The sequence below is a fragment of the Oryza glaberrima genome, chromosome 3, assembly GCF_000147395.1.
Source record: "Oryza glaberrima chromosome 3, OglaRS2, whole genome shotgun sequence".
In the NCBI taxonomy this organism is placed as follows: Eukaryota; Viridiplantae; Streptophyta; class Magnoliopsida; order Poales; family Poaceae; genus Oryza; species Oryza glaberrima.
The window spans coordinates 5,465,420-5,484,984 of record NC_068328.1 but is presented as its reverse complement, the minus strand read 5'-3'; the positions used below and the strand labels follow the sequence as shown (position 1 = coordinate 5,484,984).

Here is a 19,565-nt window from a genome sequence, read left to right as displayed (position 1 = left end):
TCATGTCACTTAAATGGCTATTAAAAAATTAGAAAAGATGTATTAACATGTGATATATCACACCACAAACATGCAAGTAAAAAATTTAACTCCTATATCTCGCAACGAAAAAAACAAATTTGACTCCGAATATACATTAACTAGTTGCGGTTTAATTTGTTTTTTTTCGTTACGAGATATAGAAGTTGAATTTGAAATTGCATGTTCGTGGAGTGTTATATCACATCTTAATACACATTCTCATTTTTTTCAATTTTTTTCATAACCATTTGAGTGACATGAAAAAAACGAGGTAATATCCCCTCGAGGGATTAAAATAGTTTCCCCTCAACACGGATGCAAACGCGTACTACCAATGAAGCAACCCATTCCGACTTCCTCGTTTACACGCATCAACTTAGGCCCTGTTTAGTTCCATGCAAAAATTTTTCACTCAGTCACATTAAATGTAAATAACTAATTACACAGATTGCGTGTAAATTACGAGACGAATTTTTAAGCCTAATTGCTCTATGATTTGACAATATGGTGCTATAGTAAATATTTGCTAATGACGGATTAATTAAATAATAAATTCGTCTCGTAATTTATATGCGGAATCTGCAATTTATTTTGCTATCAATCTACATTTTAATACTTCAAATATATGTCCATATATCCGATGTGACACGCCAAAGCTTTTCAATGCTGATAACACACCCCTTAGGCAAAAGAAATGCCCATTGCGATCACGATCGAAGTATACAACACGTAAGCATGATGGTATCACGACGACTACATGATCTGCAGCATGGCTCTTCTTCCTAGGATTCAGGTGTTGTTACTGCCGTCTTCCGACGATGGCGAGAACACGACGGCGAGGCAGAGAGGCACGACGGCGTAGGCGGCCAGCTTGAGCGCCTCCTCGGTGTCCTTGGAGATGGCGCCGATGCGTGACCAGTCGCCGCTGTACCTGCAGCAAAGCCGCCCCGAAACGGGTGAGACCGACCAGATCGACCACCGGTGCAAAACGCAATGGAAATCCGTCATCCGCGCGCGCGCGCGCGTGCGTGCGTGCGACTCACCCGGCGTCGACGAAGCCGAGCGCGAAGAGAGCGGCGCCGGACCGCAGGAGGGCGCCCCTGGTGACCACGCCGCCGCCGCCGGCGGTGGCGCCTCGCTCGTCGGTCCCGGGGCCCTTCTTTGCGCCGCACGGGCGGAGGCGACGGCGGCCTGCTCCGCGCGAGTGCGGCGGCGGCGGCGTGGACGGGGACGGGACGGCCTTGGCGACGGCGGCGGTGGGCCCCGCCGGCATGCTGTGCTGTGTGCGCGGTGGTAGTTGGGTGTTTGGGTGTTTGCTTCTCGTCCACACGTGCGTTAGCAGCAGAACGTGGAGCGCTGCACGCTCTCGGGGTGCGAGGTACGGACAAAACTTGGCACTCCCGCCGATGCAAACGGTTCCTCTGCTGGTACTATATATTTACTATAGCAAAATGCTACTAGCTATGTTATCTAGATATGGGGATGCGGATACGAATACGTGATATGGGGATACACCATTTTCTCAAAAACAAGGATACGAGAATACGCTTATATATATATGTGTGTAAATTAAAAATACAGAAAATGAAATATTTTTTTAAGGGAACAACAATAATGTAGTTTTGGTGCAGCCTATATGTCAATCTAATTCCTCTGAATCTCACTTCTAGATAGTTCAAGTTAGCAAAACAATTAATCTTGCCGACTGACAATAATACATGGTAAAATCATACATGTATATAGCAGAAAGAATAGTGAACTGATACATCATGCTTATATTATCAATTTAAGTGTAAACTGCAGTACTGCACAAGTAGCATCACCAACTCACTAACCAGACCATAAAATGCAGATTAAACATCGAAGGCCTGAAAAGGGGATTTACTCACAAGAGAATGAAGGGAAAATTGTTCGGTGGCTATGGGTTGATGCTGCTGCGCCTGTTGGCTGGTGGCAGAGGCGCTGCTGTAGTGTTGGACACGGAGCTGCTGTGGCCTGTGTGGACGGCCGGCGGCCGGCAGACCTAGACCCGGAGCCCAGGGGCAGCGGAGGTGCTGCCCTCGGCTGCGGCGCGCCCGGTCGAAGCGAAGCTGATGCGCCCGGACGCGGTGTAGGAGGCGCGGCGTGATGCGGATGGGCGTGGTGCCGCTCCCACGTATCACGGCGACGGCGGCGGCGGCGGCGGCGGCATGGGAAGAGTGGGAGCGTGTGAGGCGGCCAAGTAGTAGTTGAATGGCTAGGTTGGGTGTTCGACGTATCAACGACGTATCCATAATTGTTTTATTTATCTGAAAATCTATGAGTCGCTGGATACGTACAGGATACACGTATCGGAGCGTATCGATACGTATTCGTATCCGTCGGCGTATCAGATACTGATACGCGACCTGATTGCCGTATCAGGGTAACGCTACTAGTACTATTCCGTGACAATGTATAGCACGCTTTGCAGCCAAATATTGTTGACACAGTCCAAGTTTAATTTCAAAGTTTTTTTTTTAACTTTCAACTTTTCCATCACATCGTAACTTTTCTTTACACACGAACTTCCAACTTTTTTATCACATCGTTCTAATTTCAACCAAACTTTCAATTTTAACAACTAAACACACTCACAATAGATCGAGTTTATGTAGCTCACATTTATTCACCGTATTGTTGAGGTTACCCGTTTCTTGATTATCACTGAGCCGATCGCTCGTCCTTGCGCTGAAAAAAACTGGGCTGAGGGCATGTTCGTTTGGACAAATCAACCATTCTCCATTAGCACACTTCCCACTAAACGATACGTTTTGTAAAAAGAAAAATCTATATAAAGATTGTTTAAAAAATTAAGCATATGTATTTAAAGTTTGTAAGTAATTAATACTCGATTAATTAATGCGTTGGAGAACCTTTTATTTTTTCTGAGCCGTTAATGGCTACAGCACTATAGCTAATTCAAACTTGGCCTAAGTCGATAAGATTGGCCTAATCCTTTCCGACAACAAGCTTAAACCTTGGTGGTGTTGCAAAAGAAGTAAGTCAGTGTTTGGAATTAATGCCTAAATAAAATCATGCATGAGCTTGGATTACAGCTAGAAAAAATAAGCATTTTGCCTTCTTTTTAATTACATGATATTGTCTCCTTACAATTATTGCTATTATATTATTGCAAAACTAAAACATATCAATATCAATATTTAATTTGTTTTTGTCTTTGTTTGGGTTTTGGGTCAAAATTTGAGGACCAAGTACAACCGGTACAGGCTCCGATAGAGCTTCAGATGAATAGGCTTGTAAATGGTAGGATTTGTATTCCTTCTCAAATATACTCTTTAGTTGTTTTAAATATATTATTGAGCATTTATTTCTAGGGCCTATCTGCACGACACGTATCCTTGCAAAATCATTCGGATTTTCGAACCGCATGGTTAGCATCCAACGGTTCCAAGTCATTCCCACTTTAGAATAAAAACCTATGAACCCTAACTTCTAACCTCTCCCTCCCACTCCCTCTCGAGCATCGCCGCTTATATTATCCTAAAGCATATCAATCCGGGCCTTCTCTCTAACCATCGTTGCTGGCTAGGCCAGTTGAGCTACCTCTGTCGATGCTAGTAATAGTAAGAAGCATCACATCACTTGCCATGTTGTCTCCTACAACTTTCATGAGAAGCTATCATGTCGGTATCGTCTCTCGTATCCAGTAGTCCCTTTTTAGATCGGCTTTGTAGCCTTCCTCATTGTTTCGTTATTCCAAGATGAAAATCCCAATCAAAAGGTTCATTGGGAATTGGCGTAGATGCTGAGAAGGATGGGGTATGGTGAGGATCTTCAGTTGAAAAAAGAGGTTATAGACCTGAATTATTATTTTCCAAACGAAATTTAGAACAAACGCGTTGATTGTTTAGTAGATTCCAATTGTATTGCATTTATAGATCTATTCTTAGTATATTGGCAAGAGTTAGTAGTAGATCTAAGGGCACCCGCAATGGTTATCTATAGGCTCTCTACAAGAGATCCATGTCAGCATATTTTCCTACTTGGAAGATATTAAATGAAGAGAGAGAGAGCAAAGCTATCTACTAACTTAGAGATAGTCTATAGAGAAAAACGAGGCAATGCATGAGAGAGCTATAAATACCCATGTAGACATACTATTGAGGTGGTTTACTATTAATCTAGTCTATTGCTGAGATATACATGTTTTATAGAAAGCACCTTACTTTACCATTACGGGTGCTCTAAGTACACAATTTTTTAGGTAGCAAAAGTTGCACCAAAGTTTACTAAAAGTAATATTGGCTTAAAAATGGGTATAACATTTTTCACCTTTCAAACTATGTCCTAGAAACTTGTCTCCATATAAGGTATTATATAATTGTAGGGCAAACTTATCGGAAACACACAAATATTGTTGATAGGAAGAAACTTTATTAAGAGTACACTTATAACGCTTTCTCCCATTGCCTCTAGGATTAGTTAAAGTGAACTCCTCATAACTAAACTGACTCTTAGTATTTTCGAGTTGAATTGAAATTTCACCATCAACCACACCTAGAATGATTGTGGAAACATCCCAAGTTGCATCAACCGTAAACCATGGTATGAAGAAAATCCGCATGTAGTAATTTTAAAGTACATACCCCTCTGTAAAAGGATTTACCACTGCATTAACGTACCCAAGCTAAACAAGCTACAACTAATTCGTTGTCTATATATTGTTTAGTACAATCCAACTGTATTGTATTTATAGATCTATTCTTTATTTATAAATTAGCAAGAGTTAGTAGTAGATCTAAGTACACGGGTTTTTGATAGCAAAAGCCGCACAAAGCTGACAGGAACTATTGCATATGCCTCAACTCTAAAAGTAATATCGGCTTAAAAGGGGGTGCCACTATTTTTCACCTTTAAAAACATGTGCTAGCAGTTTATCCATAGGAAGTATACCAACGTCGTGGTTGGACAAACTTATGGGAAACACTCAAATATTGCTAATAGCAAGAAATTTTACTGAGTGTACACTTTAACATTCTCTCCTCTAGCATCAAAAGCATTCATCTTAAGAAACAAGTTATTCCATTGGTGGAGAAATTATCTTTACTCCCGGTTTATAAACCCCCTGTAGTCCCGGTTTTCCAACCTGAAAGGGTCAATTAGGCCTAGGGGGGTGAATAGGATAATTTACAACTTTATGCGGAAGCTAAAACTGAGTTAGGGTCAGAAAGTCTGATCCACAGTCAGACTATCCGAAAATATCAGATAGTCTGATGTTGGATCAGACTGTCTGATCCACTAAAAGAACACTACAAGAAGATCTAGTGCACAAACAAGAGTATGGCGCAAACAGCGACTAGATATATAGCGGCACAAAAGCAAAGCTAAATAATGGGAGAAGAGATATCACCAACAATGAAGTTCACCGAGTTGTTCCCGGAGTTCAAATCCTTGAGGGGATTCTACTCTCCGTTGAGGAGCTCACTAAGAGCCGGGTCTTTGCTAACCCTTTCCTCAAGAGGTTGCACTAAGCACTTCTCCTTCCACTAAGGGGTATCTCTTTCCTTGTGGAGGCGATATCCGGCCTTCACAAACTTCTCTCGACCAACCACACGTAGATTGGTGGCTCGGGAGTGACACCTAGCCGTCTAGGAGTCCTCAACCTCCAAGAGTAACAAACACCACACAACTCTTGGTCAACCCTAGTGCTCAAGATCGAGTGAAACACACACTAGGCCTTCAAACCCCAAATCCACAACCACCAAGATCCACCACACAAAGAACAAGGAGGGATTTGAGAGAGGGAGAAAGAGCTCAAAGATCCAAAGCACCTTAGCACCAAGCTCAACCCAAAGTGAATGAGAATGAAATGAGTTGGGTAACCCTAGAAAAGGGTTAGGTGGGGGTATTTATAGAAGCCCCCAAAATGTGGCCGTTGGGAGAGAATCTTTTCATCCCACCTCGGAAAGTCCGATGTTTTTGACCCCCAAGCAGGCCAGAGACAGAGAACGAAATTCTGGAGAATTTCGGACAATCCGATCGATCGGATAGTACAATGTCATATCGGATATTCCGTTATTTTTGAACCAAGAATTTCATCCTCTCACAGAGACTCAAGTTCCATTGAATTTCGGAGTCTCTGGATCATCGGATACTCCGATCACATCGGATAGTCCGATTTAAAACTCACTCAAAAGGAATAAAAAGCAATTCAAAACAAAGAGTGAAGTTCTGAGAAATTTCAGATAGTCCGACGTATCGGATAGTCCGACCTTATATCGGATAGTCCGATATTTTTTAGCCAACACTCAGACCCAAGACAGTGAGCAAAGTTCTGTGAAATTTCGGATAGTCTGAGCATCGGATAGTCTGATCAACATCGGATAGTCCGACAGACATAAAACAGGAACACTTCAAATAAATGATTTTGAGCACTAGTGTTCTACCAATTATATGCATGTGGCATCCCTCTTAATAGTACGACATCCTAATACTCAAGAACACAAGATATACATGGATTAGAAGACAATTACCACAAAAGATGCCGCAATACTTATTGTGTTGACATCCACTCCTTTTTCATCCCTGCATACATCTCAACAAAAAGCATTAGTTACCCTCTAATTGTGTTGTCATTAACACCAAAATAAATGAGGGGTCCTAGATGCACTTTCACAACCGGAACTACGAATCCGGGACTAAAGATCGCTATCTTTAGTCCCGGGTGAAATAACCGGGAGTAAAGATCAATCTTTAGTCCCGGTTGGTAATACCAACCCGGACTAAAGAGAGGGATCTTTAGTCCCGTTTGGTGTTACCAACCGGGACTAAAGAGAGGATAGGGACAGTCCCGGATGGTCCCCTTTTATTTTTTTTGTTACTTTTTTATTTTCTCCCGAATCGGATGGCATGCACATCCCAAATCAAACCCCAAATCCCCAAATCAAAGTAACATCCTAAATCCACATCACAAATCTTAAAGTCACTTATACACACCAATATAATACATCACAAATCCTGAAAAATTTACACACAAATCAAATACAACACAGATTATACATCTTAAATCAATACAATGAATCACAAAATTATACATCTCAGTGAATCACAAAATATCAAAAAAAAAGAGAGAGAAAACAAGCTGCCGGATGTGCTACTACTCAAGAAATCAATCACAAAATATCAAACCCACTACTGCCGGCTGCCGCTATCGTTACTACTGCGTGCATGTGCTTCCCCTGCAACGCACGTCTGCGCCGCACGCGGCGCATCCGTCCGTCCACCACGTCCGCGCGGCGCGGCCTCCTCCATCTCCAGGTGAGGGAGGAGGAAAGGGAGGGGAAGGAAGGAGGAAGGGGAGGATCTATGTAAGATCCATCTCCAGGTGAGGGAGGAGGGGGAGAAGAGAGGAGGATCGATCTGTGGGTGAGGTAGTGGTTGTGAGTGGAGGAGAGGATAAGGACTATGGATTATGTACTACGTGTTTAATTTATTACCAACCGGGACTAAAGATCTAAATGATCTTTACTCCCGGTTAGTAGTACCAACCGGGACTAAAGTGGTAATCTGTATGAACCGGGACTAAAGATCCTCGGCCCCTTGACATGCCTCTGACAGGGGATGAACCGGGACTAAAAATCATCTTTAGTCCCGGTTGGTGTGATCAAAATTTTTTTAATCGAGACTAAAAATTGTATTTAGTCCCGGTTTTAAATTGAACCGGGACTATTGTCGAATTTGGTCGACCGACCAAAGATGGTTTCTCCACTAGTGTTCATATCTAAACCGAGGTTTTCTTTCCTAAATGAATTTTCTAATTCACCGTCAAACACCTAGAATGACCATGGAAACATCCCAATAAACGGGGCTAAGATTTACCTAATCTGACCCGAGGACGAGCTCAAGCCTTGGTGTTTGAAAATAAGTAGGCCGGACTTTCAAGATCTTTTGTTTTAACAAAAAAATCAAGCCTGAGCTCAGAGTAGGGCTTTGTTATCTTGTCTTCTTTTTAATTACACAATATTACCTTATTATTGTTATTGCTATCATATTATTCCAGATTTAATATATATATATATATAAATATTTAATTTGATTTTGTGTTTATTTGGATTTTGGGTCCAAATTTGAGGCCTAGGTACGACCAGTATAGACTTCGGCAGGGCTATATCAATTAGCTTGTTAACGATGGGATTATTTTATTCCTTCCAAAAGATATTTGTAGTCATTTGAATATATTATTGAGCATTTATTGCTTGGGATTATCTACACAATATGTATCCTTACAAAGCATTGGGATTTTGGGACGTGTGGTTAGCATCCAAAGGTTCCATGCCATTCACATTAAAACCCCAGGAACCCTAACACTTCCCCTACCCCCTCCCCCTCCCCCTCCCCCCCTCCTCCTCTAGCGCCGCCATTGATATCATCCTAAAGCATACTATACTAGACCTTCTCTTCAGATGTGGACGCTGGTTAGGTCCATCGGGCTACCTTCATCGATGCTAGTAATAGTAAGAAGTGTCACATCACTTGCCTTGTCTTCTACAACTTTTGTGGAAAGCTATCATGCCGGTATTGTCTCTTGTATCTAATGATCTTTTTTGAGATCCACTTCATTCCCTTCTCATAACTACAGCTTCTATGCTTCTATATTGCCCGTCACATCTCTGTCTCCTAGATCTATCGGCACCAAAATTGTATCATTATTTCGTTATTCCAAGATCAAAGCCCCAATCAAAGGGTTCATTGGGATTTGCCAATGATGCTAAGAAGGATGGGGTATGGTGAGGATCTTCAATCGAAAGCACCGGTTAGATATCTGAATTACTATTCTCCAAAACAAAATTATAACAAATATGTTGATCGTTTAGTATATTCCTGTTGTATTGTGTTTATAGATATGTTCTTTGTTTATATATTTGCATGAGTTAGTAGTAGATCTAAGTACACGGATTCTGGGTAGCAGAACCCACATAAAATTTACAAGAGCTATTACGTCTTTCTCAATTCTAAAAGTAATACTGGCTTAAAAGGAGGCACATGATTTTTCAGCTTTTAAACCATATTCGATAAACTTGTGGGAAACACATAAATATTGTTGATAACAAGAAATTTTAGTAAGGGTGCACTTTAACATTTTCTCCTCTTACATCAAAAGCAATCAACTTCAAAAGTGAGCTCCTCATAGCTAAACCGAGGTTTAGGGTGCGTTCGCTATTCCCAGTTGATAGCTTGGAACAGTACTCACGGAAAACGGAGCGGTTCATTAGCGCATGATTAATTAAGTATTAGCTATTTTTTTTTCAAAAATGGATTAATTTGATTTTTTAAGCAACTTTCTTATAGATTTTTTTTTTTGCAAAAAACACACCGTTTAACAGTTTAAAAAGCATGCACGTAAAAAATAAGGGAGAGAGGTTTAAAAAAGTGGGTGCCGAACACACCCGGTCTTTGCAAGATGAAATGAAAATCCGCATCAAACCACTTAGAATGACCGTAGAAACATCCCAAAGTGTCATCAACCGTAAACCAAGGTAGGAAGAAAATTCTCACTACAGTAGTAGTATTAGTAAACTAAACACCCCTCTCAAAGAATTTACCACTGCGTTAGCATACCAAAACTAACACAAGCTACGACCAATTCGAGTTGTATGCGATCGCAATTTCTGAGAAAATCCAAATGCTCCAAATCACACGCGCTGCAAAAGCCCGCGACCGCATATCTCGGTGGCTGGTCGAGCACGCCTGCATCGCATCCCCATTCCCCCACACCGCGGCCGCTCCAGCACGCCACGTCTGAAGTGTTTCAGACGCCGCGGCCACCGTGGGATCGAGGCATCGACCTCCTCCTCTTCGCACTGCGCTGCACTCTCTCTCGCGGTCGCGGTCCCGGTCCAAACCAACCCAAACCAAAACCGAACCAAACACCGACCCGCACCGCACCGCACCGCCCATTTCGCTTTGCACACCTCAACCCTCCCGTCCCCTCCCCTCCTCTCCTCTCCTCCACGCCGACCACTCCCCATCCCCATCTCTCTCCCCTCACCGCCGCCGCCGCCGCCGCCGAAGAGCGGGACGCTTCGGGTGGCGCGGGGGAGGGCAAGGCCGATCCGAAGCTCATCGGCGGGAGGTTGCCCCCCCACGCGATTTCCACCGGTTCCGGGGGTGGGGGTTCGATCCGCGCGGAGCCGACGGCGGGTGCGGGGGCCGTGCCGTGAGGTCCGCCGCTGCCGCCGTTCCCGGGGTGTAGGGTTTTTGGGTTCCCGGCCCGGCGAGCGAAGCATTGGTTGGCGTGGCCGCGGCGGGTTGTTTTGTTTTTTTGCTATGGGGATGGTGCCCAACGGGCTCCTGCCCAATGCGTCGGCCGGGGTCACGAGGCGGCTCGACGGCGAGCGGTGGGCCGCCGCGGAGGTGCGGACCGCGGAGCTGATCGCGCGCATCCAGCCCAACGCCGACTCCGAGCGGCGGAGGCGCGCCGTCTACGACTACGTGCGGCGCCTCATCACGAACTGCCTCTCGTGCCAGGTATAGCGATGGTGTTTGACTGCTGGATTGATTGTTCCGAGAGGTGTTACGGATTATTAGATTGAAGGGTTTCTCTGCGTGGCTTCGTGAGCAGCGAGTGAGTAGAGCACAGCCGTTCACCTGACTCGGTTGTAGTGGAATCGACCGGATTAATGATATTGGCATAAGAGGCAGATTGATTTCTATTTCTAAGTAAGTTCTATTTGAGCAAGGGACACTGGTTAGTGCCCTATTGGATCGTTTTGTGCTTTTTGTTCAAAAGTTGGAAGGTCTTGCTTCCAATAGCACTTGCATACAAGCACATGGGGGGTATCTTATCTTCATCATTGTTTGAGATATATGCTTTTTTTTTTCTTTTTGCTTCAGATCATCTGTTTATACTCTTTGAAACTTGTTTACACGCCTTGAGTTCTCATCCAGTGGAGACGATGACAAGGATTAAACTGCATTTTGGGAGAGGAGTATGATTTTGAGATATTCGATAGTCTATTGTTGAACTGTTTTTCACAGTAACATCCATTTCCCTGCAACATGGAATGCATCAGAGTAGCAGTTATCATGTTAATGAAAAGCTTGTGGAACTACAACATTGACCTTAGAGGAAGGTGATGATATGATAAACCGGCAAATCTTCAAGATTCAAAGTCGTAGTCAACCCATATGCATATGTGATGAGCGACTTGATTGGCTGATTGAATGACCATTTTTAGTAGGTGTGTCGGGCGATAGCAACGTTTAAATAGCTTCTTGTTTCTTGAGAAATGGAAAGAAACTTGTTCCATCATCTTTCTTCCTTAAGTCCAAAAGAGTATTGCACGCCTTGGAGCTTTCGTGGTCTTAAGTTTATCATTTCAAGTGTGATTTTTTTATTGACTATATACACCTGACAGAAGTTATCTATTTGTGTCTCTAGGTTTTCACATTTGGATCGGTCCCTCTGAAGACTTACTTACCTGATGGTGACATTGATGTCACTGCTTTTAGTGATAGTGAAGAATTGAAGGATACTTGGGCTAACTTGGTTCGGGATGCATTGGAGCATGAAGAGAAAAGTGAAAATGCTGAATTTCGTGTAAAAGAAGTTCAGTATATACAGGCGGAGGTAGAACCCTTCCTCTGAATTTTTAGTTTTGGAAAATGGCTATTGATCCGTCATGTAGCAGTCTTGATTTTTTTTGCAGCTCAGAATTATTGTTGTTCCTTTGGGTACATGGATGTTAAAGTTACTAATGATTATTTTTTGCATTTTCTGCCACATGAAGCAAATTAGAATAAGCAAAATATATAATACACCTATCTAAAGTGCTGGCTATATTATACTCTTCATTTTTTGCTGATGGAGTTTTACATGTGCTTCTGTTTCTAAAAGAAGATAGCGTGGAAACTTGAAACTGTTATTTTTTCAGATGCCATGAAATTTTAGGCGATCCACTATTGTAGGACCTGCTAGCCTATAATCCTGTTACTGCCTGGTGTGGACATTCAAGAGGATTGTTTAATGAAAGATACTTTTAGCATCCTACTAAGTACAGGGAAACACATTCTTTTGTTTACTCATTTTTGTTTTCATGGTTTATAATGTGTCAACTGTCTCACTCTGTTGTCATCTCTTTGGTATTGTTCTCATTTATTTGTGAATCATGTCCAGGTAAAAATTATTAAGTGTCTTGTGGACAACATTGTTGTTGACATATCATTTAATCAAGTTGGTGGATTGTGTACACTTTGTTTCCTTGAAGAGGTGCGCTCTCTTGTTCAAATCTAGCTGAATGTATATTGCTGTTTGGTTATCCTTATTGCATGTGTTTGGAATAAAAATTATTTGATTTTTCTGCCTTACTTGCTTCAATGGATCTACATTAGGTTGATGCCTTGATCAGTCAGAATCATTTATTCAAGAGGAGTATTATATTGATAAAGGCATGGTGTTTCTATGAGAGTCGTATTCTTGGAGCTCACCATGGTCTTATATCTACCTATGCATTGGAGACCCTGGTTCTGTACATTTTTCATGTGTTCAACAATTGTTTTACTGGACCACTGGAGGTGACTACTGGTTCTTGCACTTTACTATCCCAGCACGAGAAACAATTCTTATTTGATACTTATGTGTTTGTAGGTATTATACCGTTTCTTAGAATTCTTCAGCAACTTTGACTGGGAGAAATTTTGTTTGAGTTTGTCGGGTCCTGTTCCTATAAGTTCACTTCCAGATATGACTGGTAATCTATATGCTGCTTACTATGACTTCTATATCAAAGTTGTTTATACGATTGTTATTTTACATTTTTTTCAACGTTATTTTGTGCAGCGGAGCCACCACGGATGGATGCTGCTGAATTGTTGCTGAGCAAGTCCTTCCTTGATAAATGCAGTTATGCATATGCAGTTACACCTCGCATCCAGGAGAGCCAGGGTCAACAACCATTTGTTTCAAAGCACTTCAACGTTATTGATCCTTTACGGACAAACAATAACCTTGGAAGGAGTGTAAGTAAAGGTAACTATCGAGCATCAACTTACATAGTGCTTCTCTTATTGAAGTGACATGTACCGAACAGAGTTCAGTCCTGGTGGTTTTGTATATTACTATACTATGAATGCTAATCTATATTTTTAACAAGTTAAAGATGTTTTGACTGCCTAAGAATTCATATCGCAAACATGCTAATGGCTATTTAAATACATGGTCCTTGTAATAACTGTACTTGTTTTCTCTTTCTTTTGTGGAGGTTCTGTTTTGCTGACATAAGCTGTTTGACAATAAGCCAACAAACAGTTCTTTCTATATTAAATACTTCCAGATTGGATAGTGAGCACTTTTCTAGTAACTCATGAAACTCATCATTTGCTGGATTACTGGGATTCATCTTGCGAGTATAAAAATTCCTTATTGTTATGAACTTGTGATGCATCTCTTGTCAAATGTACACTCTTCAATATGTTGGCTTTGTGGTCATTTTGATGCTGTGGCCAATCCAGCGTCAAGTATTGAACTGTAACGGGCCATTTGACTATCCAGCGGAAGTTCTATTTCTGCAGAAAAAACATAGTACATATTATGTTGAGTTGATGAGCTTCTTCTTTTGTCCAGGCAATTTCTTTAGGATACGCAGTGCGTTTTCCTTTGGGGCGAAAAGGTTGGCAAAGTTACTCGAATGTCCAAAAGAAGATCTAATTGCTGAAGTAAATCAGTTCTTCACAAATACATGGATAAGACATGGTAGTGGCAATCGTCCTGATGCACCTACACTAGGTCTGGTTCATCAGCATCATCTGAAGGTTGTCCCTGCTGAAGCATCAAATAGTCAGAGAAGTGCGATGGCACTCAAGAAAAACGCTGAAAATCCTAATATTCGTGCTAACCAGGATAATCTCAGTGAAAATGCTAATAGCTATCCTGAAGCTACTTCTCAGCCACTTCAGAGAAGTGTTCTACACCCGAGAAATTCACTGAGAACAGTCAACCCTTCTGATTCTCATGCTCATCACCAAAAAGTTCATGTGACACATGCCAATACAAAGGTCTCTGAGCAGCTTGAAAGAAACAGATCTGATGGATCAATGCAAAATGAAAGGAACAAGACAGTACCAAATTCTCTCTTTGTTAATGATAGAAATGGGCAAAACAGGTCTCGGTTTGCAAGAACCCGCTCTAGTCCTGAACTAACGGACCCTTCTGTTGAAGGATATTCTCGTGGAAGACGGACTGGAGTGGTTGAAATGGACAAATCTTTGAAGGTTGATTACAATAGCAGAAGAAACAACTTGGCTCCAGAAGTTTCTAGCAGCCACATCACTAAGTCTTCACAGGATGAGTCAGTGTCTTCGATGAACAGTTCATCTCACTATAGTGGGAAAGCAGCTTCTGACTCAAACAGTGTGTCAAGCAGCTACCGCGAAGATAATGGTTTCATAATGAACGAAGAACTTCCTTCTGTATCTGAGGCATCAGATAAACAGCAAGAGGAGCAAGTCCTAGTTAATTTAATGTCATCAGCTAAATTGCATGACTTCAACGGGCAAGTTCAATTGCCAATAGAAATGCCGCCTCATTTTTCGGTGGCACCCTCCCCTTTACTTGCACCAGCAGCTTTTCCCCCAAAACATTTTGCTGGAATTCCACCAACTAGCTTAATTGGGGCTCCATGGTCCAATATGCATTTGATCCATGGATATGTTTCACCACCCATGGCCCATTATGTCCAAAACCATACTTTCGCACCAAACATCGAAGAAGGTAACGAGAGTGAGAAACCTATTACACCAGATGCGAGTCGTGATGATGGCAACAATTGGCATGAGTATGGTGTTGGATTTCCTAGATATTTTAATCATCAAGGAAGAGATCCACAGATGCGCCACTTTAATGGAAAAGAGCATTCCTCTTCACCTAACAGTGTATCTGGTGCCCCCTTTGAAAGACAGGGAGAGATTGCTGTTGAGGATAATGGAGCAGTAGAAGAGAATTATACCAACATGTTTCAAAACCAAACAAGTAGACAAGCCAGCATAAATACTCGAATAGGTAGTGGAAATGCAAGAATCCCTTCTTCACAATCCGGTTTGTCAAGAAACAAAGCTATGCCTGAGAATTCATGGGGTGAATCAGCTGGAAATACAACAAGATCATTGAGGGACAAATGGGGAAAAAGGCCTGCCTTTGCAGCACCTGACACAACTACACATAGCAAAAATAATACTGGTTGGCAGACTGGAAATGCTTCTGAGCATATCCCCCCAGAGGTTGATGATGGTGCCCGGAATGGGGTTATAGTACCAAACATTAGACATGAGGCCTCTGACATAATAACAGGGTCTGGCTCAACAGCATCAAGAACTAGTCAAGTGCCAAATGATTTTGAACCATCACAGATTGGCATGCCTAATCCACTGTTTGCACCTCTTTTTATTGGATCCCCTCAGCAGAGACAATCTGGTAATGGCGGACTGACTTTTATTCAAACAGGTCCAGCGGTTCCTTTTTTGATGTTGCCATATGCTCCTGGGAATGATGGATCTGTTCCACAGTTTGAGAGGAATGAAGGGGTTGATCAACTTCCTGTCAATATTGCTGTCCAAAATTTTAGTTCACTCAACAATGTTCACCATCCTGATATCAATGCTACCTCAACAGCTTCATCCAGTACTGCAGGTGATCCATCTGAAGAGCAAAAGCCTGACATTTTGAACAGCGATTTTGATAGCCATTGGTGTAATTTACAATATGGACGGTCATGCCAAAACCCGCGCCCCATGAATCCTGTGTTATACCCCTTTGCAGTGCCACCAATGTATTTGCAGGGCCATGTTCCATGGGATGGGCCTGGCAGACCAGCTTCAACAAATGTTAACTGGACCCAGATGGTCCCCCCCAGCCAACGAATCTATCCTATGATGCCTCTACAACCTTCTTCTGAAAGAATTACTGGTGGTCCACAGCACCACACGGAGGATGCGCCCAGATACCGTGGTGGCACAGGAACTTACTTGCCAAATCCTGTAAGATCCTAACTAGCTGCTTTGATATCTTAATGCATAGATAACATGTTTAGTTGTTTACTATTGGTATATTGAAAATTAAAACATATTCTATCACATATATAGAACTCTAATATGATGCTAATCTATTGCAAAATGGTCTTATCAACCATAGCTTCTAAATTATATCACTGATTCTAGCTTTTGTAACAGCTGTTATAGGCGACAAGTTCACAGCTAACAAGATGCTACTACTCTTGTAACAATCTAGTGGAAATGTGTTAATCATAAAAAATAAAGTCTGTTTAATTTGCGTTGAAATTGTGATAGAATCTAAATCTAATAGAAAACGAAGGTGATAAAGGAAGTAACAAATTTGTAGGAATGTATAATGACAATGGACAACATTCACATATTCTATGTATAGCAAACTAGATGTGAGATTCATGGTTCACTGGTGAGGATGGATACTCAGCTACCTGGATCAACATACTTATTAGTTGCTGAATGATGAAAACTCTTGAGTTTATTTATGGTTGAATTTAAAATTTTTCAGGATGATGGAATTTAGGCCTAGTGGTTGTATCTTAAGTGCAATAATTTATTTCATTTTCTATAAGAAATAAAATTCATTAAGCAATCCTTTATGAATTTGATAGTCTGAATTTTTTTTTTGTTTGAAAAAAGACACTTTAAGGGAGCCCCCCGCAGTTAAAACTTTATTCAATTATACTATTAAGCATTAGGTTACAAAAGTTCAATCCAGTTTTCTATTACATCTCTCTCATGAGCTGATAACCTATATAAAATCACGAATATAGTCTGAACTGGTTGATACTAATTCGTCAATTCTATCTATTGCTTTTCTTCTTCAGAAGGTTCCATTTAAGGACCGACACTCAGGCTCAAGAAACCACAGAGGAAATTATAACACTGACAAGGGTGACCATAATGATAAAGAAGGAAATTGGATAAATTCAAAACAACGAAATCCTGGCCGCAGCTATGGACGTAGCCACTCAGAGAGGTCTGGCATACGATCGGATAGACAAGCAGCAGATGAAAACCAGTATGATAGGCAGCGGCGATCTTATAGAAATGATTCATACAGGCATGAGACAGGCGCCCAATCTTCTGGATCAACAAACTATATACGCAGACCAGGGAACATGACACATGGGGATCCATCACCATCTGCTTCAAATGGTATCGGTGCCCTTTCTGGGTCTTCAGCTCCATATTTCATGTACTACTCATGTGAACCAGGCACAAATCACGGTTCTTCATCTGAACCACTTGAATTTGGTTCACTTGGGCCAGTTCCTACAGCTGATGGTGGTGACATGCCACGACCCACTCGCCAAGCAATGCCCAATGAGTTTTATGGGCAAAGGCATGTTGCATTTAGGGGTGGCTCCTCTCATTCATCTCCTGATCAACCATCATCACCTCAAACTCGCAGGTAATTCTCTCTTCTGTCCCCTTTGTTGTATCATGGTGTCGGTTTTCAGTCTTTGAAGTTTGATTATCTGAACAAAACAAACCAAATCATTACTTGTACTACAGAGTTTATCCTATTTCTAGAAAACTTGTGGTTGTTCCTTACTTAAGTGTTGCTTCCTGGTAGTCAACCTAGCTAAAATCGACAAAGTTGTATGCCTGCTAAATAAGTCAAATCTGTTAGTAAGTGGTTATGTGTTGAATACACTGGCACATCACGTGAGATGGATGCAGAAAAAGGTAGGAAAACTGGCATTGAAGAGAATCTGCTTCATATAATCAGGAAAGTAGGAAGTTTTAGCTCATTTAATTTTTGCTCTTCAAATTCCTTTTTTGAGTTTTTCACTAGGTACAGAAGTTCTTGAAAGTCTGAAAATTGTTTGCTAGAGATCAAACTTGTCTTAATTGGACAGACACAAAAAAGACAATTACCAGAGCCTTTTTTGTGAGTGGCTTTTCCACGGGGATATGGACCAGGAATTGTGGGCTTCCAAATCAGACCTTCAGTGAACAAAACTTGACACTGTTTACTAAGTAATCATCCTTTTCAAATATATCAAATGAGGTTGACTTTGGTCTTGAAATTTTTCATGAGTGCAGACTATTGAATATGCCCTAGTAAGTTTTTAGAACTTATAGACCTAGTCAAAATGGATTTTGCAACACGTGCAATTTGCGCAGTACGTCCCATAAGCACTTCCCTCTTCCAGTAGTATTGATGCTATTGCAAGCTAATTTACAACAGCTGGAGTCTGTTAGGAAGCTTTAAGTTCAGTAGTTAACGTGTCAAAATGAACAGAGTAAATGTCCTCCATAACAATTGCTCCCTCCGTTTCATATTATAAGTTGTTTGACTTTTTCTATTCAAATTTTGTTAAGTTTGACCAAGTTTGTAGTAAAAATTAGCAATATCTAAAATATTAAATTAGTTTCACTAAATCTAACATTGAATATATTTTGATAATATGTTTGTTTTGTGTTGAAAATACTACTATATTTTTCTATAAGCTTGGTCAAACTTAAAGAATTTGATTCGGAAAAAAGTCAAATGACTTAAAATATGAAACGGGGGGAGTAATTAAATTGTTTCCTAATATTACCATATGTAACTTTAACCTATCCAGCTAATATTTTGCTATCAAACTATAATGTTTTTTCTCGATATATCATGTAATGCACTAGTACCTCTTTGATCATCCGCTCCATTGACACAAACCCTCTTTGATGCAAAAAATCTGGTGATAACATGAATGGCATTTCCCATTTTAGTACCTGCCTTTTACTCATTATTCTCTATGTTCAGTTTTTGAACTTTGGCTGCATTAATTATTCTTTGTGCTTCCATGAATTGCTTTCGTGATAATTACTTTTACTGATATTTTTTTGTTATCATCAAGCTGAAAGTTTATGTATTTTATTCCCTTTCAAGGTAGTCTGTTCTGATCTCCTAATCTGATGGCTGGTCGCATTGAATCCGGTGCTTATGGTTGGTTTGGTGATGAGCTACCCAGAAAGCAATTGTGCTCTGGCAGCTGATACCGAATACTTTTAGCGGCCTCACCAGAATTTACTTCAGTCCGACGATACATCAGATTTATCATAGCACTACCTGATATCGGCAGCACCAACCTTCTGATTTCTGAACAAGCCATACAACTTGGAACCCTGAATATCTTCATGAAGAATTAACCTAAAGGATAAGCTCGAGGATTAACTGAGAGTGCCACCCTTCTCTGTAATATTACCGTCAAAAGATGACTATTAATGCTGAAGGAAGGAGAAGGATTGGCTTTTCAACCTTGAAGTAAAAGCATGGAAAATTATTGGTGGACAAATGTAACTGAATGAATGAGATATTCTCTTGTCTACAGGTAGAAGAGAGATCGTGTACTCTAGTTTACATACAACAAAACTTTTCACATTAGATGTACTAGATTTTAGGCGAATCCTCAACAGCAAATTGAACGGTTCTGTTTCTAGCATCCTTTGACTCAGTAAAAAAAATTAAAGTTGGTACTCATTTTTCTGGTGTCTGCTTGTTTATTCCTGGTGCT

General features: G+C 41.2%; 2 protein-coding genes across 3 annotated transcripts; one reads left to right on the top strand and one right to left on the bottom strand.

The window, feature by feature from the left end:
* Positions 1–407: 407 nt before the first annotated feature.
* LOC127765848 (uncharacterized) lies at positions 408–2,301 on the bottom strand. The gene is made up of 2 exons (XM_052290807.1): positions 1,065–2,301; positions 408–952 (listed from the first exon to the last, which is right to left on the bottom strand). The coding sequence occupies exons 1-2, from the start codon at positions 1,292–1,294 to the stop codon at positions 811–813; spliced, it is 372 nt and encodes a 123-aa protein (XP_052146767.1). The 5' UTR covers positions 1,295–2,301; the 3' UTR covers positions 408–810.
* A 7,650-nt stretch (positions 2,302–9,951) lies between these two features.
* Positions 9,952–19,531, top strand: LOC127765413 (uncharacterized). 2 transcript variants are annotated; one of them, XM_052290317.1, is made up of 9 exons: positions 9,952–10,530; positions 11,444–11,632; positions 12,179–12,271; positions 12,394–12,576; positions 12,650–12,752; positions 12,842–13,030; positions 13,625–16,032; positions 16,887–17,473; positions 18,945–19,531. In XM_052290317.1, the coding sequence occupies exons 1-9, from the start codon at positions 10,330–10,332 to the stop codon at positions 18,952–18,954; spliced, it is 3,963 nt and encodes a 1,320-aa protein (XP_052146277.1). In that variant the 5' UTR covers positions 9,952–10,329; the 3' UTR covers positions 18,955–19,531. The 2 variants fall into 2 exon arrangements, with proteins under 2 accessions (XP_052146277.1, XP_052146278.1); XM_052290318.1 differs by having other exon boundaries at positions 18,941–19,531.
* Positions 19,532–19,565: the final 34 nt, after the last annotated feature.